The following is an 18,127-nucleotide window of genomic DNA, read 5'->3' on the forward strand; positions in this document are numbered from 1 at the left end:
CTTTTTCTGTTGAAGAAGAAGTGCTATCCTCAACTTAGTTCATCATCATATCAACTTTTGTTAAATACTTGAACATAATTCATAGTAGAATAAGGCAGGGGGTTGTGCCACCACCTAGTACAGGTTATGTGTAATACTTTACCTAAGAAGATCAAATACATGACATGATCTGTGTCCCCACACCCAGTGCTTTTAGTCTCAGTACTCAACCTTTGTGAGTATGTTGGTACCTATCTTGCTGCAAATGATGATCAGTATGTATGTATGTGTGCTAAAGATGTGGCAAGATGAGCTTCAGGAAATATCTGGATCACGGTAGCAACCTTAAGTGTAAAGTGCAAGCTTTTGTCTCATTAACTGTATGAGTAGCTGCCTTTCCCATAGCTGGGGTTTGGCACAGGCAGCCTTTTATAATGTATGTTTAATGTGTGCTTTTACAGTAATCAGTGATAACAGAAATGCAGGGGAGAAAGGGTAAATGAAATAAAATAATTTGAAACTATCACAAGATTAAGTGTAGTAAGTGTTTCCATATGCATTTTCAGCTGAAAATAAACATAAAGCATAAATAAATAGTTAAATTATTAATTAAATACATTTAACTGGATCAGTTTACAGAACAGTAGTAGCAGTTCATAAAGGAATGGAGGGATGGGGAAGGAACAAATGAAAGGAAAAGGTGCATAGGAGTTATTGATGGGTAAAAAGTAGAAAAAAAACCTAAAGGAGAAACTTACAGTTGGTGTAACACTCATATTTGGCTGTTATTCACTCTGAGATGTAGGTCTCATTTCTGTATTTCTGCAAAATGGACCCTAGTTGCAACCCTGATTATGTCTGTTTTCCTATACAAAACCTACAAACAACCGGCTTACCAACAATTGCCAGTTCCTTCCTTTTCCTACCTATTATTTTTTCTTTCCATCATATCAGCTCTGTTGTTTCATGTGCTTTGAGTGGTTGGAGATGGGATTGTTTATTAGATTTATGTTGTAGAATCAACAGTGGCCTGTTCTGCATTCACATTTATAATTACAGACAGCTTTAAAAAAAAAATGTTTTTTAACACACTGAAGTTTCCCATCAATTCTGTAAAGGTTCTACTGCTGTTCTATAGGGAACTTATTTAGGGATGATGTATTTTAAGCCAAGCTGTATTCAGCTAGGCTACTTTTACGTCCACTTGAGTCATTATTTCACTGAAGTGTGTATCTTGACAATGGCTCTAGGCCATTAGGGTTAAAGATTTGGAAGTGTACCACAAAACTTGTTCTGGTTGGTCTAAAGCAGTGGTTCTCAGAGTCTGGAGATCTACCGCCTTGCTGATGCTAATCTTCATCTTTAATGTAATGCACCTGATCCAGTTAATACAGGCCATGCATATCAAAATGGTGACCTTCCGGGCCAAAGTGCTGTGGAGATTAGCATTTACCCTCTGAATTCAGTTCTTGAACGCCTTGCTAATTAGCTGATGAGCTGAATCAGGTGTGTTTTTATGAGGCAGTGAGCTGAAATCTGCAGTGTTTTTGCACATGAGACTAGAAACTGATATGTGATGTAGATTTTCAGGGGCATCTGAAGATTAGAGCCATGTTTGATGGATTTTGACAGTCCAGGGTGGATCTCAAGGACCAGAACTGAGCTAAAGCATGTTATTGCTGTCTGTGGAAAAGTATGTATTTCCAAAATGGTAACTTTACAGAAGAGGGCAAAAGCTTTCTTAACATTTAATGAAAGTTAATGTAAAAGGTTTTAATCCAAGTGTTTTAGGAGCTTTTCTGTTCTGTTGGTCCATTCATCATGAATTTTTCACATAACTCTGAGTCAAATGATGTAGAAAAATAAAAATCAATAGAAATGGAGATCCATGTTTTTCTTTGAACAGCAAAGATATGTCTTTTTAAGATAAGGCTTTTTTCGGTCCACAGCGCTACAGATATTAACATTCTGCCTAATTAAACACACCTGATTCAACTCATCGGCTAATGAGTAAGACGTTTTGAGTCGATGGGGGAAACGCTAATCTCTGCAGAGTTACCACCCTTAAGAAACCCAGTTTGACCTCCATGGTCAAAAGCAAGCAAGTTTTTAATAGTTACACACTGGATGTACGACCCCATTTCCAAAAAAGTTGGGACGCTGTGCAGAATGTAAATAAAAATAGAATGCAATAATATGCAAATCATGTAAACCTTATTTTTAAAAGAACAATACTACAAAGACAACATATCATATATTGAAACTGAGAAATGTAATTGTTTATTTTTTGAAAAATATATGCCCATTTTGAATTTAAAGCCAACAACACGTTCCAAAAAAGTTGGGACGGGGGCATGTTTACCATTGTGTTTCATCACCTCTTCTTTTAACATCACTCTGTAAGTGTTTGGGAACTGAGGAGACCAACTGCTGTAGTTTTAACAGTGGTTTTTCCATTCTTGCTTGTTATAGGATTTCAGCTGTTCAACAGTTTGGGGTCTCCTTTGTCATATTTTTCATTTCATAATGCATGTTTTCAGTGGGTGACAGGTCTGGACTGCAGGCAGGTCAGTTTAGCACCCAGACTCCTTTAATACAGAGCAATGCTGCTGTAATACATGCAGAATGTGGTTTTTACATTGTCTTGCTGAAATAAGCAAGGCCTTCCCTGAAAAAGACGTTGTCTGGATCACAGCATATGTTGCCAAAATATGTATCTATTGTTCAGCATTAAAGGTGCCTTCAAAGATTTGCACGTCACCCATGCCATGTAAACTAATGCTCCCCTATACCATCATGAATACTGGCTTTTGAACTGTGCACTGATAACAAGCTGAGTGGTCTTTAGCCCAGAGGACACAGCGTCCATGATTTCCAAAAAGAAGTTCAAATTTTAAATCGTCTGACCACAGAACACTTTTCCACTTCCCCTCAGTCCATTTTAAATGAGCTCTGGCCCAGAGAAACTGGCGGCATTTCTGGATCTTGTTTATGTGTGGTTTCTTCTTTAGAGTTTTAACTCGTATTTGTGGATGCAGAAACAAACTGTTTTCTACAGACAGTGGTTTTCAGATGTGTTCCTGTGCCCATGCAGTGATTTCCACTTCAGAATCATGTCTGTTTTTTGGCCTTGTCACTTGCATACAGAGATTTCTCCAGATTGTCTGAATTATTTAATGATATTATGTACCGTAGATAAAGAAAAGCAAAAATTCTTTGCTGTTTTACGTTGAGAAACGACTATTTGATCGTACAGTCTTTCACAGAGTGGTGAACCCCTCCTCATCTTTACTTCTGAAAGACTCAGCCTCTCTGAGATGCTTTTTTATACCCAATCATGTTACTGGCCTGTTGCCAATCAACCACCAGGTGTAGCATTACACAACTTTACCAGCCTTTTTTTGCCCCCTCCCAACTTTTTTGGAACGTGTTGGCATTAAATTCAAAATGGGCAAATATTTTTCTAAACACAATATAATTTCTCAGTTTCAACATTTGATATGTTGTCTTTGTACTATTATTATTGCAGTTTGTTTTTATTTACATTTTGTACAGCGACCCAACTTTTTTGAAAGTGGGGTTGTACTTCTAGCAGTGTTTATTTAAATTTCTTTGTGTAACATAAGGGACTTGTAACAGAGTGGCTTTATTTATGGCAAATTAACACTTAGCCTTCAAGGCAGGCAGGGGTCAGAAACTAACAGGCAGGTACACACTAGGCAATTCCATACTCATAAACCGAAAATAAAGCCTGGGTCAAACGTTTCAGAACTCGGTACGGGGACAACAGACACTTGTCTGAAACCAAACAGAGACATATTCAGGGGTTGTAATCAGTCTTGAGAAAGATCCACAAGTGTGTGTAAGTGTGAGTAGGTAGAGCCAGGGTGGAGTCGGAGCTGTAGTGGACCAGTCCCATGACACTGTATGTAATTTTCATACTTCTATTCAAAATCAAATTTTAATTTTCAAATGCTTTATTAATTTCAGTTTCAATTTCTTCTTAGGCAAACTGAGAACGAACAGACCACATGAATTTTAACATTTTTTAAATGGAATAATATGTGAAGAAAGATTAAAAAAAAACTGTACTTATAATGTGTGAGAAGAGAGAACATCAGCAGTTTGTTAGTGCTGACACCATCTATTCAGTCCTTCAGTTTAAACTGTTCTGGAAGTGAAGTGATAAAGCAGGATGGAGATGGTGGCCAGGATCACCGCAGCGGAGAGCCCCAATCTGACCACAAACTCAACTGAATGATGATACTGACCACGGGACGGGACTGAGGCAGAGAGAAAGAGAGAGAGAGAGTTTAGAAGAGAAATCTCCTGAATGTATAAGTGTGTCAGTATTCAGTTCTCTAATTTTGCAATCTGTCTACTAGAATTTCACTTGATATACTTCATTAATAAGCAGGTATCAGCTTCTATGAGTGGCTCATAGACATTTTTTCACATCTGATACCAAAACTAACACCGTAACACTGAAGATCTGCTGATACTAATACCAATACCGGTACCGTCTTTTGTTCTCTCTTAAACAGCTAAGCTGTTAGTAATACGTTTGTCTGGATGTAACCCAGCAAGCTAAATACATTGTTTGTGAAAGAAATATTCTGCTCCCCTAAAGGAAGAAATCGTAGCCCACAACGTGACTCACTTACGCAATATATGCTGCTTGTTTTTATTTAAACTTTTCACACAGAACTTTAAGCAGCATTTTTGATTGGTCAGCACAATTCAGACATTCAAAATGAAATTTTCAACTTTGTGCAAAAGTTAAGTTTAGCATTTATGTGATAGTTAAGGCTGATGGATCATATCGGATTATACCTTTTTTTTTCTTCCAGTATCTGATCCAGTGATGTCGGCCACTAGCAGAGTATCATATCGGTGCACCCCTATCTGCTTCTAGTGAAGGTTGCTTCTTTTTTAACCTTTAATCTATCCTGCATCTTTCAGTGAGCAACAAAAATAAACGAATAGTGATTTTAACCTACTTAAAATAATATGAGTTAATATGAGTTCTGTAATGTTAGGTTTATACTGAGAGGAAGATAAAGACGTTCACTGGAATCTGAGCTACTGATGCTGGAGATTCCCTCTTTCTCTTCATACCAGGAGAAACTCACATTCTTCCCATTCTCCACAGAGCACAGGAGGAAACAAAGCTGCCTAGGACTCCCTGTATTTTCTTAAATTTGATTTCTTATGACTAGCTTTAATATTGAAGCTATGAAGTACATAATAAAATAATAAAGTGGATAAGAATTCAGCACTGCATACTGTTTTTAGTCATACTGCAGTTGCTGATCAACAAACTTTCATGATATATATTATATATATATAGATATATATTCATGATATTAATCTATGGTTATAGGGAAATTAGGGGATGTCAGTATTTCTGTTATACCGGTACTGTTAAGTCTGTGGTTGTGATTATGATTGAAGAATGATAAATTGTGCAGCCCTACTATGAATTGTTTGATAACTACTACTAAACTAATATATTATAAACTGTGGTGGGGCCACATACAGACCCTTTGGGTGTGGTTAAAAAGTGGTTAAAATTTTTCAATTCCAGGGCAGCAATTTTTCCAAATGATTGAATTAATGCTGCTGTTCTATAATCTGAACCCTGTTTAGAACCCAAAAATGTGCGATTTATTCACCATATACATTAAAACTAAACCTCCAGTCCGAGGCACTACTAGTAATGATCTGTAGTTTATAAAGTCCAGAATCTTCTCTGCTGATGTTTCTGATGGTTAAAGATCCACTGTTTTTGTTCAGCTGTAGTCTGTCTCTGAATCTCTCACTGTAATAGTCTGTAATAATCTCTCCTCTAAAGATCTGACTGTTCACTGTGTTATATCTATTCTCAGATCTATAGAACCACAGTATGTGAACATCACTCTGAACTCCAGTTATTCCAGTATGGATGGTTACAGTGTTTCCCTCCAGCTCCTGCAGTCTGACAACCTCTTCTCCAGCTGTGTACAACAAACCTGGGACATGTAAGTAGTTCATTCTAACTTGTCACATAAAACACACTAAATATATTCTATGACAGCTCATCATTGATGCTACACTTTCTAAAAATAAAGGTGCTTGTGATAAGGTGGACTGGAGGTTACCTTGTTGGCTTGTTTGGAAGAAGTTTGGGCAGAAGGCCGGTTAATTGGTTCTCTTTCCCTGATTCTTTATTGCACACACATCATCAAAAATACAAGCAGTACCATAAAAGATCCTTCAAAATAAATAAAACCCAAATGCATGACAGGCATTTTTGCTACCCTTCCTTGACTATTCTCACTTGTTTTCTCTCTCTACCTCAGGGTGCATGTCGGCAGTGAGACCAGCCGTCTTACTTGCAGCAGTGGACTAAACCGAAATTACACTCAGATATTCTTAAAGCAAAATAGTCGTATTCCAGTTCACAACACAAGCATATTCAGCATTTAGTTCAATTATATATTTCTACAGATTTCATTCATGGCACATGTTCAATATTAGCAATTAGATCTTAAACAGTTTTTGTTTTTCTTTTTCCAGGTTGACCTGTGCACCCCCTGTCCCTCTGTCCCTCCGCAGACCTACAAGAAGACCGGATGACCCGCAATGTCACTCTCTCCAGGAAACACGTAAGTAACTGTCTCTTTATTCTCTTGTCTTTAAATTAAATTTGTATGCCTATAAACTTGCAAACAATAGTTAAACATTTTTAAAATAAACTAAAAAAATAAAAAAGAATGCTGGTTTTTCTACCGTACGTGAACGCCAGCATTTCCTTGGCCATAAACCGTGTTACACTGTGGGTTAACGTGCGCCATCTGGTATTGTCGCATTGATATCTAGATACTCGTCCAAGTGCCTCTGGAATAGCCAGCTGCCAGGAAGAATCTGATGACACTGTTGTCTTTTCAAGTTCACCTCAAATGTTTGAATGTTTTGGACAGATCTGCCTTTAGTAGCTGTGGTTTACGTCTATCCATTTCAGCTGAACTTGAAGTTTGGCAGCTTAGTGCACACCAAGCTTTTTCAAGTTAGAATCATATTTAGCTCCAGTGTATTTAATCATAAACAGTTGACTAAAAATCATCTCCAAGACAGCAGTTGCTAGACATATTTTAGTAGTAGCTGATATCTTTTGAGCTGATTGAGTGTTGGGTATAAGCTACAAATAATATTGGGCCTATATACGTAAAATCACTATGGCATTAAAATTGCATTAATATTAGTTTTTATTGTAACATTTAATTATTGGATATATATAACAATTAAAGTATAGTAGTATTTAATATTAGTGTTACTTACTGACCAGAAAAACAGCTTTTTAAATATAATTTTATCAGGTGCTTAAAACATTTACACATTTCATGCCTCGTTTAATTATTTATATTCACTTTTAATTTTCCTGTTATTTAATTTTCAGGTTCATTGCCACGTGATACCTTATATTTATGTATTTGTGTATTTACCCTCCATAAGAACTCTCCTCTACATTGGACAATTGTTAGTGTAATAATTGCTGAATCAACAGTCTATTTTAATGCTACAGGTCCTACACTGGCCTGTCTGTCTCCTACTGAAACAATATGATGATGGTGCACTTCATCATGCACCATGGTGCAGTGGTGCATAATTAAGTGTAAAATTCTACAGTGTGCAGCTTTTCAACTTGAACCGTGTTTTACATGTGAAAATGTGGATCACATGTGGAATAATTGTATATTTTCAAAAAACAATATAGGTCATAAGGTAAAACATCAAATATGTTTGTGTAATACAGGTCAAACAAAATTTACTGTTCTTATTAGTCTTTCACATACTGTCCCAACTTCTTTGGGACTGAGTTTGTGCAATGAAATTGTCTTACCAATTTGTGGACAGAACTGCATGATGTTGAGTTGGGTTGACTGATTGCTGATTGGGTTGGCGGCTACACAGCTGTAGATGTGATTTTCCTGAAGGTTTATCTCCAGATGGAGGCAGAGAGGGACACTGAGGTCAGGATTACTGCTCTGTTTCAGTGTATCTCTGTTTCTAATCCATGACAGATTGACCTTCGGGCCATTTGTAACTGAACAAATCACTGTGCAGAGATTTGAAGTTGACTCTTTCTCTCTGTTGATGTGGATACGTTGAGACTGCATTGACTGATATGCTGGAAGACAATTTAAAAAAAATGTGAATGAGGTGGTTTAATACAATGTTTTTGACAAATTACTGCTTGTTCTACTGGTTGTTGTCATTCTTTCGTATAATACATGCAGTACCAGTCAAAAGTTTGAACACACTTGGTGGAATGTGTTGGACAAGCAGCCACGTTGGTCACAGCCACACCACAGAGAAAGCAAGGCTTTAGGTTAATAGCTAGCTCTAACATTAGCTTGTGTCTGCATTCTCGCTCATTCAAGCTCTGACTGACTCGGCTTATCCTGTTGTACAGGCAGAACATAGCGAGCTGGCTAATCCCACCCATCAGAACAAAAGATCTTAGAAAAATAAACTCAGAGATTAACTGCAGCAGAACAAATAATCAGAATAAATATGTATAATATTTCTTTAACACCCACACAACCCTCTTATCGAAGGTCCTCACCCCCGAGGACCACAAAATCTTTGAACTAAACAGGAATCCGCCCTCTTCTCTTGAGTTGCCCTGGGGTTAGGGGACACTCTTGGTTTATGAGCCATCTGTACTGACTGGTGCTGGTGGACAGCCAAAAACCAATTCTGTGGCATTCTCTCCATCGGTGCGCCAGAGCAGAAAGAGCAAAGCAGGGTGCGGCTTTTGCAGTGGCTTTTCTTGACCACGCGCAGATCACAACAATGCACAAATAGGTCTGTGTCGTCCTCTTAGGCACGAGAGAACTTCTCTCAGAATCAAGTCCGGAGACCCTGGGAGCAATGACAACAGAAGCAGCCCTCTTCTTGACCACTTACTGCTCTCTCTGACGTCTCCTGTGTCATCAATGCTGGTGGGGCTGCCGCTTCTGCGCATGGCCCATGGAAAGCCATTCTGCCCCTGATCTGACAGCATATTCTGCCCATGGAGATCCTCCAACTGCCTCTAATGTTCCACTGTGCACTGGACATCTGATGGCTTCATTGTTACTGCAAGGCCACCTCTGAAACTCAGCGTGGCACCCTCTAGGTCCATTTGGCACCCCTTGCCCCTCAAAAAGTCTAGGCACATGATGCACATGCCTTGGTGCACAGTCTTGCTTCTGGCTGTCACCGTCAGCTGTGCTGTCCCATGATCACAGCACTGATATACATTCAGGATTGTCATACATCCAGAATACTCTCTCTCTCCCTCTCACTTTCTCTTTCCCTCTCTCTTATCGGGAACGGTGAAAATAAGGAAAACGCTTCTATAAGTGTTTGGGTCTGTCCAAACATTTGACTGGTACTATATGTTCTAAAGACATTATCAAACATTAGTAAAACAACTTGCACTTAGAGAGTTCTTATGTGGCTTACAGCCGTTTTTAGCATACCTGAGTGTTGTGTTGTGTTAAAATGTGGAGTTTGACACTCACTGATATCTGATAGGTGTTTGATGGTAGGTACAAAGGCAGGTGCTGGAGAACAAATAGAACATTGCAAAGTACATTAAAATAAAAAAAATGCTTTTATAAGTATATTGTCAACCTATATTACTTATATGATTGTATTGAACTCCAACCTACATTGACTTTAAAACTGAATTGAACATTTATCAGCTAATAGATAAGCTAATACCAATATTCCCTTACCATAAACAGTGAGATTGAAATGCTTGTTAAAAATGACCGTATAAAGATAGATCTGTACTTTATAATCTCCAGAATGTGTGGTGCTGATGTTCCTGATGGTCAGAGATCCAGTCTTTGTGTCCAGCTGCAGTCTGTCTCTGAATCTTTCATCATAATGAGTGGAAGAGCTCCAGGAATCTTTCAGTGCTATGCCAGTATTTGTAGTTCCAAACATCCAAACTATATCAGCATCCCTCTCACCAGGCCAGTCAGTTCTCAGAGTTACAGTGGCTCCCTCTTTTACTTCCACTGTCTCCAATTCATCCCCTGCAGTTGCTCTCACAACTGCAAGACAGATATGTATTGTTATAGAAGTGTTACACAGCTTAAACACAGTGTAAATTCCCCTAATGTGTGTATGTAACCCACAGAGGCCAAACAGGAAATGACTAGCGTAGCTTCATCCTCATTACTCAGTCCACAATGGACTTCTATGGTTATAGTTTCCACTGCATACTTCCTATACTAGTTTTACAACTACATAGTTTCTCAAGTACTAGATTTAAGCAAGAAGCAAGCATTAAAACTATTCAAAAGTCAAAGTCAAAACTTAGACACTGAGTGAGAGAATTCAAGCATTTGAAAATTAGAATATTCAAATTGATGAAAGCACAAATTTGAAAATGTCAAGTAGATGAAACAACATGGCTAAAAACCGAGAAGAAAGTGAGCTCTGAAACATCTGTCGTGTAACATTTATTCATCTGTGGCCACTGATTTTTAACAAAATGAAGAGAAAATCCAAATTTGATTGTTAATAAAAGTATGAAAATTTTAGGCAAACAGATTCAAATAGGAACTCTTGCATGTCTCTTTTTTGAACCAAGACAGAAAACAATCCCAATTTAAGTAACTTTTTAAATATCTTTAGGGTCCCCAGAAATCTTTACTGTTTAAAGACATCAGCTAAACCCTTATATGAACGAAAAACCATGAACAGCTAAACATCTCACCTGCAGCGCAGATGAAAAAACAGACAGAAGCCGTCATGCTGGAGGTCTAACAGTTATCCACAGAGATACTTCTAGCAGAGTGTCTGATAGCTATTGTAAAAACCTCAGTGACCCAGCACAGCTCCACTGAAGCATCACTCTCTGTCAGAGAAACAATGAGTAATGTAGACTCAAATAAGGAAGAAGAACCTTCAGATCAGAGTCATGCAGTCCAGCAGATGGCAGCAGAGTCTGTGAGTATGTGATAATGTAGGCATGCAAATTGCTTGATGCTGATAAAACATACATTTCCTTTACATCTTAGCAACATTAGCCATTAGAAGGAGCGACATTTGAGCTTCAGATATATCTTGGCTAACTGTATTTGTTGTAAAAGGAAAGTTAGGTCAATTTTTAAAATGTATTCCAGTTTATCTATAGACAAAGGCATGGTCGCCAGGTTTACTGCTCTGTTTGAAGCATGCATGGTCCCTAATCCATGACAGTGAAATCTCATCCATTTTCAAGTGAACAAGGCACTTTTTCACACCCTGTATCAATCTTACAGAGCTAGTGATAATCTAAAGCATGACCTAAATAACAGTGTGGATGCTTAAGCTTAGAACAAGTGTCCAGCACAATTGTTGATTTTCCTGACTAAACAAACCTGATTACACTCATCTGTTAATTGCCAGGTTTAGAGGGTGTGTTTGAGCAGAGATACTGTCATACTGTGCTGGACACCAGCCCTCCAGGACTACAGTCATGCACCCCTGAACTAGGGCCTTTCAGAGAGATGGTGAGATGCTAGGCTAGGGAAAGATAGGAGCAGGTGCACTATCAAACATCAAGTTGGTTTAGTATCAGGCTATTGTTTTTCATAATGCAGAATTGCAAACTTTTGTGCTTAATCCAAACAGCAGCAAGACCGACTCAAGCTCACATACCACCTGTCAGAGCAATAATAAAAAAAACACATTTTAACTGATTATTTTATGCTTCAGGAAAACCTGAAATACACAAGAATCCACCTTTATTGATATCGTACAGAGACATGGTGCAAAAAAAAACAATATTACCTGCTCAATTGTGGTTCAATGCAGCATGGGGTCAAAACGCAATACATTTTAACTCCCCTGAGTGACAACCAACACCTACCTTAAAAGTGAATGACTGAGACGTGCACAAAAAAAATGCTGCCTTAAGCTCTGCTCTAATATGGCACTTTATCTGTGAATGAAAATAATGGAGCAGAGTGCAGAGTCAGTTTTCTCTGCTGTGTGAGTGGTGAGAGAGCTGATTTGAGAACCACAGTTATACCTGCTAATGTTTATGAGCTGTGGTTTAAAATAGTGTTTTAAGCAGTGTATCAATGTATTTCATGCATGCAAATTTATCATTCAATGTAAATCTTCATCTAAAGGGAGCCTAAATGTTTTCTCTGGATAAAAAAAAGTGTGGTAGTATCTTTCCTATTTCTGCAGTGCTACCTTTAAGGGCAACTTTACTTGGGGAACATACCACATTCCTTTGTAATTATATCAATACAGGCTTTTTTCTGTTATGGAACATTAGGTTTTGAAACGGCACAAATACATACTTTTCTTCTGGGAAAAAAATATTAAAGGCACACAATTGGACCTTAAGATCACTGTCGTACATCTAAGGGTACATTTACATTATCTGTGCCTTGATGAACAACAATGAACATGTATAGTACATTTTTTTGGACAGTGAGAGTTGTGGAGTGTTAATATCTTATATTGTGCTTAAACTGGCTTCGGTACTCATACTGACTTTATGAAATGATGCCATCTCTATGTTTGCATTTAAAAATTCAGTATGGTACACTGAATTGATAGATTAGCGTATTAAAATATTAGTTCCAGATATAGGAACACTAATAATTCTGAAGCAAGATCAGAGCCCCTGGTTCTAGCAACATGCCTTGCAAATTGTTGATTAGTCTATGTGGAGATTTTTGTCCAAAAAAATAAGAGGCTTATATATGTACATATAGAGGTTTTGAACTTTCTGTTTAAATTATTCAGCAGACATTCATTCAACTCTTACTTATGTATTTACAGTTTTTTTTATTTATGTCATTCATGCTCAGCCAGCCTACTCAGCTTCTCATATCTTCTGCAGTATTTGGACAGCCATTAAGATGATGCCATGGAAACAGTTTCTGGGTCATTTAGGGGAGGAGCTGGATTGTTATTAATCTTTTCTAATGTGCTGTAATTTTCATCTCGTTTTAGGGGAATAATAGGATATATGAAAAAAATGTCCACATATGAAGAGTCACACAAATGCTGCATCCAGAAAACCTAAAAGGCTGAGCTTCTTCAGGACCAACTTCCCAAAGATCTCGTGATGCGTAAAGTGAGTATGATGGGACTGTAGTCCCTCAGGGTGTTGGGGCATCCTGGCTTTGGCCCCTGAATTTAATGATTAAGAGGTGTGTCCCAATACTTTTGTCCATATAGTGTGTGTATGTATGTATGTACTCCACTGTCCACTAAATAACAATGGGACAAAAATAATGGGACAAACCTCTTAATCATTAAATTCAGATGTTTCATTCAGTCCCCCTGCCACAAGTGTATAGAATCAAGAGCCCAGGCATGCAGTCTGCTTTTACAATAATCTGTGAAAGAACAAGTCATACTAAAATGTCACTGAATTCAAGCGTAGTACTGTAATAGGATGCCACCGTTGCATCAAGTCAGCTGTGAAATTTCTTCCCTCCTAGGTTCGCTAATCAACTGTGAGTGGTATTATTAAAAATTAGAAACGTTTAGGAACCACAGCAACCCAGCCACGTAAAGTTATGGAGTGAGGTCACCGAGTGCTGGAGCACATAGTGCATAAAAGTCGCTAACGCTGTGCTCACAAAATGGGTTTCCATGACCAAACAGCTACACACAAGCCTAGGATCAAAACGCACAGTACCAAGGGTCGGTGGAGGAGTGGTGTAAAGCACACCAACACAGAACTCTGGAGCAGTGGAAACATATTCTGTGGTACTGACGAATCATGCTTCTCTGGCAGTGTGATGGACAAGTCTGGGTTTGGTGAATGCCAGGAGAACATTACCTGCCTGACTGCACTGTGCCAACTGTAAAGTTTGGTAGAGAAGAGATAATGCTGTGGGGATGTTTTTTCAGGGGTTGGCCTACCTCCCTTAGTTCCAGTGAAGCGTAATGTTATTTCTTTGGCATGCAAAGACTTTTTAATGCAGTTGTATGCTTCCAGCTTTCGGGGAAGAGTTTGGGGAAGGCCCTTTTCTGTTTCAGCATGACTCAGTGCACGAAGCAAGGTCCATAAAGGCATGGTAGGGTGAGTTTGATGTGAAAGAACTTGACTGGCCCACACAGAGCCCTGACCTCAACCCCATCGAACACCTTTGGGTTTGAGCTAGAACCAAGATTGTGAGTCAGGCTCAACATCAGACAAACTGCAAAATGTTGTAGAAAGCGTCCTGTAAGAATAGAAACTGTTGTTGCTGTAAAGGGGGGGCAACTCTGTATTAATGCTTATGGATTTAGAATGGGATGTCATTAAAGCTCCTGAAGTTGTGCCAATACTTTTGCCAAATATAGTGTATATGTGCTGTAAACCTGACATCTATAATTTTTTACCAACTTGTTATCTAACTTATTGGTACTAGTCTGAATAATGAATGGTAGGGTCTAACATATTGTTGCTAGTGTAAATAAATAATGGGGGTGTACTAGTACTGGCACCTGAAGACAAACTAAACCAGCGGCCATTAAGTCAGTTTTCAAAAAATGTTTTATGACCTTGATTAAATAATGACCCAAGTAAAAGTTGAATAAATAACTTAATTAGAAGTACCAAAGTACTAGGTTAAAAATCTATTGAGCTTCCTGTAGATCTGCAGTAGAACGTCTTAGTAGATCCAGCATCTATCAGCAGGGACTAAGGTTTGTTAGGTACAACACATCTCAGTTTTAGATCTTTCTGGTCTAAACTAAAACCTTAAGCTCCAAGGTGAGATATGTGACAATCAGAAAACAGACCTGATGCTGCCACCAATGGAACAATGTGTTCATTCATGGAAAGAACACAGAAATTTATACTAAAACATCACTGAGTATAAAATAAATTCCTTTCCTCACAAAGATGATTGTAAGTAAAAGTAATATCATTTGAAAAAGAACAACCTAATTGAAATTTAATATGATTACATTTAACTGATGTAATGTTCAGGGGGTGGAGCTGCCGTTACCTCTGCTGGATTTTTTTTAATTTTTTTTGCGATCAGATGTTTTTGTTTTTAAGATAATTTTCCAATGTAATACCAAAAACAGTAGGCGACAAAAGAAATAGCAACAAAATGTAGCACGTTCCCCACCCACATGCCACCATAAACCCACCACTGATCAAGGAAGAAAATAACAGTGAAAAAATAAATAAATTAATAATCTCTTTGACATATCGAGTAATACAAACAAACCAGTACTATATGACAAATATAATACCAGCTGTAAAAATACAATAATGCTGCTAGGGGAAAAAAAAACAGGTTTCACAATAAGTTGCCAGTTTTCTTAGTTGCAAGTTCTAAAGAGTTCAATGTCCATGGATCCGTGCAGTTGAAAGTTCCATATTAAAAATATCCACAAAGGTGAGGATCCATTGGCGCCAGCACTGAGAATGTGGATTTGGTGATTGCTCTTTATGCTACAAAGTGGAGAAATCTCAGAAATATTTCCTAAAAAATTAATAACTGCTACTTAAAGAGGTATAACCACCTGTTTTGTATTTTGCTGATTGTTCTTCATTTTATAGAGGGGAGAAATCTCAGAAATATCTCCTGAATATCCTGAAAAATAAATAACTTGTACATACAGCGTAGAGCATACCTATGGCATTTTCACCTGTCCTGGGTTTAGCTGATTGCTCCTCCTTTAGTGGAAGAATGGAACTCCTGTGGCCAGTCAACGAAGGAGGACAGACACCTCAAGAAGGGTAGAGCAGGAAGACTGGAATTTGTTTTGTTTTTCTGTACACTTTAAATATAAGTTCCGAGATTCGACCAAATTGTGAAGCAAAAGTGAACCAGGCATGGAATTAAATATGTACTTGAAACACAGCTGAAGTACAAATTTTTTGCAGCACTGATAGTGTAAACTGAAAATTTGTTTCAGCATGCCTGATATTTACTTTGGCTCATAAACATCATCTTTATGCTTTTCAGAAAATGTATATTTTATAGGAAATTACACAGAAACCTCAACAACTAAATATAATATTTTTTTTCAGTGTTTAGTGTGTCCACCCTTTGCCTTAATTAGAGCTTGTATTCTTTTCAGGACACCTGCTTTCAGCTTTTCAAAGAAATCTACAGGGATGTTTTTACACACCTCCAGTTTCAGTCTTAGAAGCTTGTTGCATTTTCTGCTTCTCATGATCCAAGTAACCCCAAACACATTCAGTGATGTTGAGGTCTGTTGGGTGGTCAGTCTGTTGTTCTGAGACCATCAGCAGCTTCTTTATTTGATTTGAAAATGTTCTTTTGTTTATTTCGGTAACAGCTTCTTGACAGCTCCTCATCCTTTTAGATTGAGTTGTCTTCTCACAGTGAAAGGATGGACAGAAACACCTGTAGCTTTTTTTTTCAGATCTTTGATCTTTTAAAGCTTTGGTCAATAAAAGAGCAATTTTATCTGAGCAGAAAATGGCATGTATATATAGTCATGGCAGGTCGAAGGGTCCCGCCGGCATATGCCAAATCAAGCCAACCCAGGAGTTGCGGGCCTACTCCAAGGTGCTGAAGAGCCGGGCAGTGTGCTTTAACACTAATGTTGTGGATAGTGAGGTACAAGTGGCTAAGACGTGGACTCTCCCTTAGTCTGCTCAGCTGGGACCTGTTAATGAGAGCCCAGCTACACCTCGTTGACAAGCCCTCTGACTGCCCTTTAAAAACAGAGCTTTTTCTATTTTGTCTCCTTACAGACAATTAGACGTCGCTGGACCACGTGAGTTTCACCGTCCTGAGCCCTGGGGTTTCCCCCTCAGTGATATATATATATCTCTTTTCTTGCTTGTTTTAAGAAACAGCCTACTGCTAGGCATGGTAAGTCTAAAACTGGTCTCTTTCTTTCCTCTGTGGGCCCAAGAGTCTCACCGACTCACAATAATATATTCTGTAAAAAATATTAATCTGGTCTAGATCTCTGTCTCTGTCTTTTTCACTCCAGGTCTCGGTCTTGACTCGACTACTAACAGTCTTGATCTTGACTTGGACTCTGTATCCTAGTCTCAGCCTTGTCTCTGACCTGGTCTCTATCCATCTTGATTACCACACTAGCTTTAAGTACTGGTCATCGTATGGGGGTAGTTTTAGTGGTCTACCATTTAACCCCTTAAAATCCCAGGCTTATTAAATACTACGGCTTAATTAGTTAGTTATTATTCAGTAACTACAGGGAGTTCAACACAAACTGGTTGAGCTGTTCTCAGGTTATAGAAGTGTGTAATTAAACTTTGGGCCTGCTGGTGTGTCCTGGCCATTTAAGAGGTTAAAGAGCATAAGCTTGACTCTGTGTTTCTAACAGCATCCTATTTGGAAGACTGAGTTTGTTTTATATCTATTTATTATACATTTTTATATTCTATTATTATTATTATTATATATTAATTTTATATTATTTATAAATATTTATATCCTTATATCTGGGTGGAACTTTAATGTATTGGCCAGTGGTTCCCAACCCAGTCCTCTTTTTTCCTTCATCCCTGTGTGTCGCAGGCTGGGTTGGAGAAAAAATGTTGACCCTGTAGGGGACCATGAGAACTGGGTTGGGAACCAGCCTGTGCTGACTGTCAGATCACATTAACAGCTGACAGGTAATGCTAATTGGCCTATAATCTGTATAACTGCTTTTATAACTGGTAGTCAGTTAACTGCATTTTGCTATACCCCTGAGTTTTGTAGCGATTAAGAATGCATGACTGAAGATAAATCTCAGTGAAGACTGAGTGATTTTCTCCTTTTCCATTACAGAAGACATTCTGTCATTTTCTGAATATACCTGTATTGCTAATGCTTCTACTATTGGCTGCAATATCTGCTATGCAGAAAGTGCCATATAAGCAGACCATAAGGCAAGTATAAACAAATTTCATGTTCTATGTTTTCAGTGTGCTAAGTTATTTAATTGTTTTCTCTTGGTACATAATATATTAAGACAAAAAAGACATGCCTTACTCATGAAGACAGGATAAGCTATTGCCCTGTCTGTCATGTCTTTGTTTCTGCATTAGGTTACCTGTATACCTCATATTTATAAAATCTAACTTACTAATATTTATGAGGCACTATGCACGAACCCAAATGAACTTTGCTTCTTTAGTGAAATACATCCTTCTACTTTCTAG

At 38.1% G+C, this 18,127-nt stretch overlaps 1 protein-coding gene and 1 long non-coding RNA gene across 3 annotated transcripts; one reads left to right on the forward strand and one right to left on the reverse strand.

Annotated features, from left to right (window-relative positions):
* Positions 1-4,054: 4,054 nt before the first annotated feature.
* Positions 4,055-10,849, reverse strand: LOC118816824. Its single transcript, XM_036583418.1, has 5 exons — positions 10,739-10,849; positions 9,747-10,070; positions 7,862-8,149; positions 5,009-5,173; positions 4,055-4,334 (listed from the first exon to the last, which is right to left on the reverse strand). The coding sequence occupies exons 1-5, from the start codon at positions 10,773-10,775 to the stop codon at positions 4,141-4,143; spliced, it is 1,008 nt and encodes a 335-aa protein (XP_036439311.1). The 5' UTR covers positions 10,776-10,849; the 3' UTR covers positions 4,055-4,140.
* Positions 10,850-12,985: 2,136 nt separating this feature from the next.
* Positions 12,986-17,857, forward strand: LOC118816615. 2 transcript variants are annotated; one of them, XR_005007890.1, is made up of 4 exons: positions 12,986-13,102; positions 16,703-16,725; positions 17,499-17,596; positions 17,754-17,857. It is a non-coding gene; the product is annotated as an uncharacterized LOC118816615 (long non-coding RNA). The 2 variants fall into 2 exon arrangements; XR_005007889.1 differs by lacking the exon at positions 17,499-17,596 and having other exon boundaries at positions 17,754-17,855.
* Positions 17,858-18,127: the final 270 nt, after the last annotated feature.

This window comes from Colossoma macropomum, unplaced genomic scaffold (assembly GCF_904425465.1).
Source record: "Colossoma macropomum unplaced genomic scaffold, Colossoma_macropomum, whole genome shotgun sequence".
NCBI classification, from domain to species: domain Eukaryota; kingdom Metazoa; phylum Chordata; class Actinopteri; order Characiformes; family Serrasalmidae; genus Colossoma; species Colossoma macropomum.

Excerpts from the sequence above, each read along its gene's own strand:
- LOC118816824 (XM_036583418.1), bottom strand. The coding sequence starts at position 10,775 with ATGACGGCTTCTGTCTGTTTTTTCATCTGCGCTGCAG. Across the intron at positions 5,174-7,861 it reads GCAGTTCTGTCCACAAATTG|AAAATACAGGGAGTCCTAGG; the intron begins GTAAGACAATTT and ends ATCAAATTTAAG. Across the intron at positions 4,335-5,008 it reads CAGTATAAACCTAACATTAC|GAATACTGACACACTTATAC; the intron begins AGAACTCATATT and ends AATTAGAGAACT.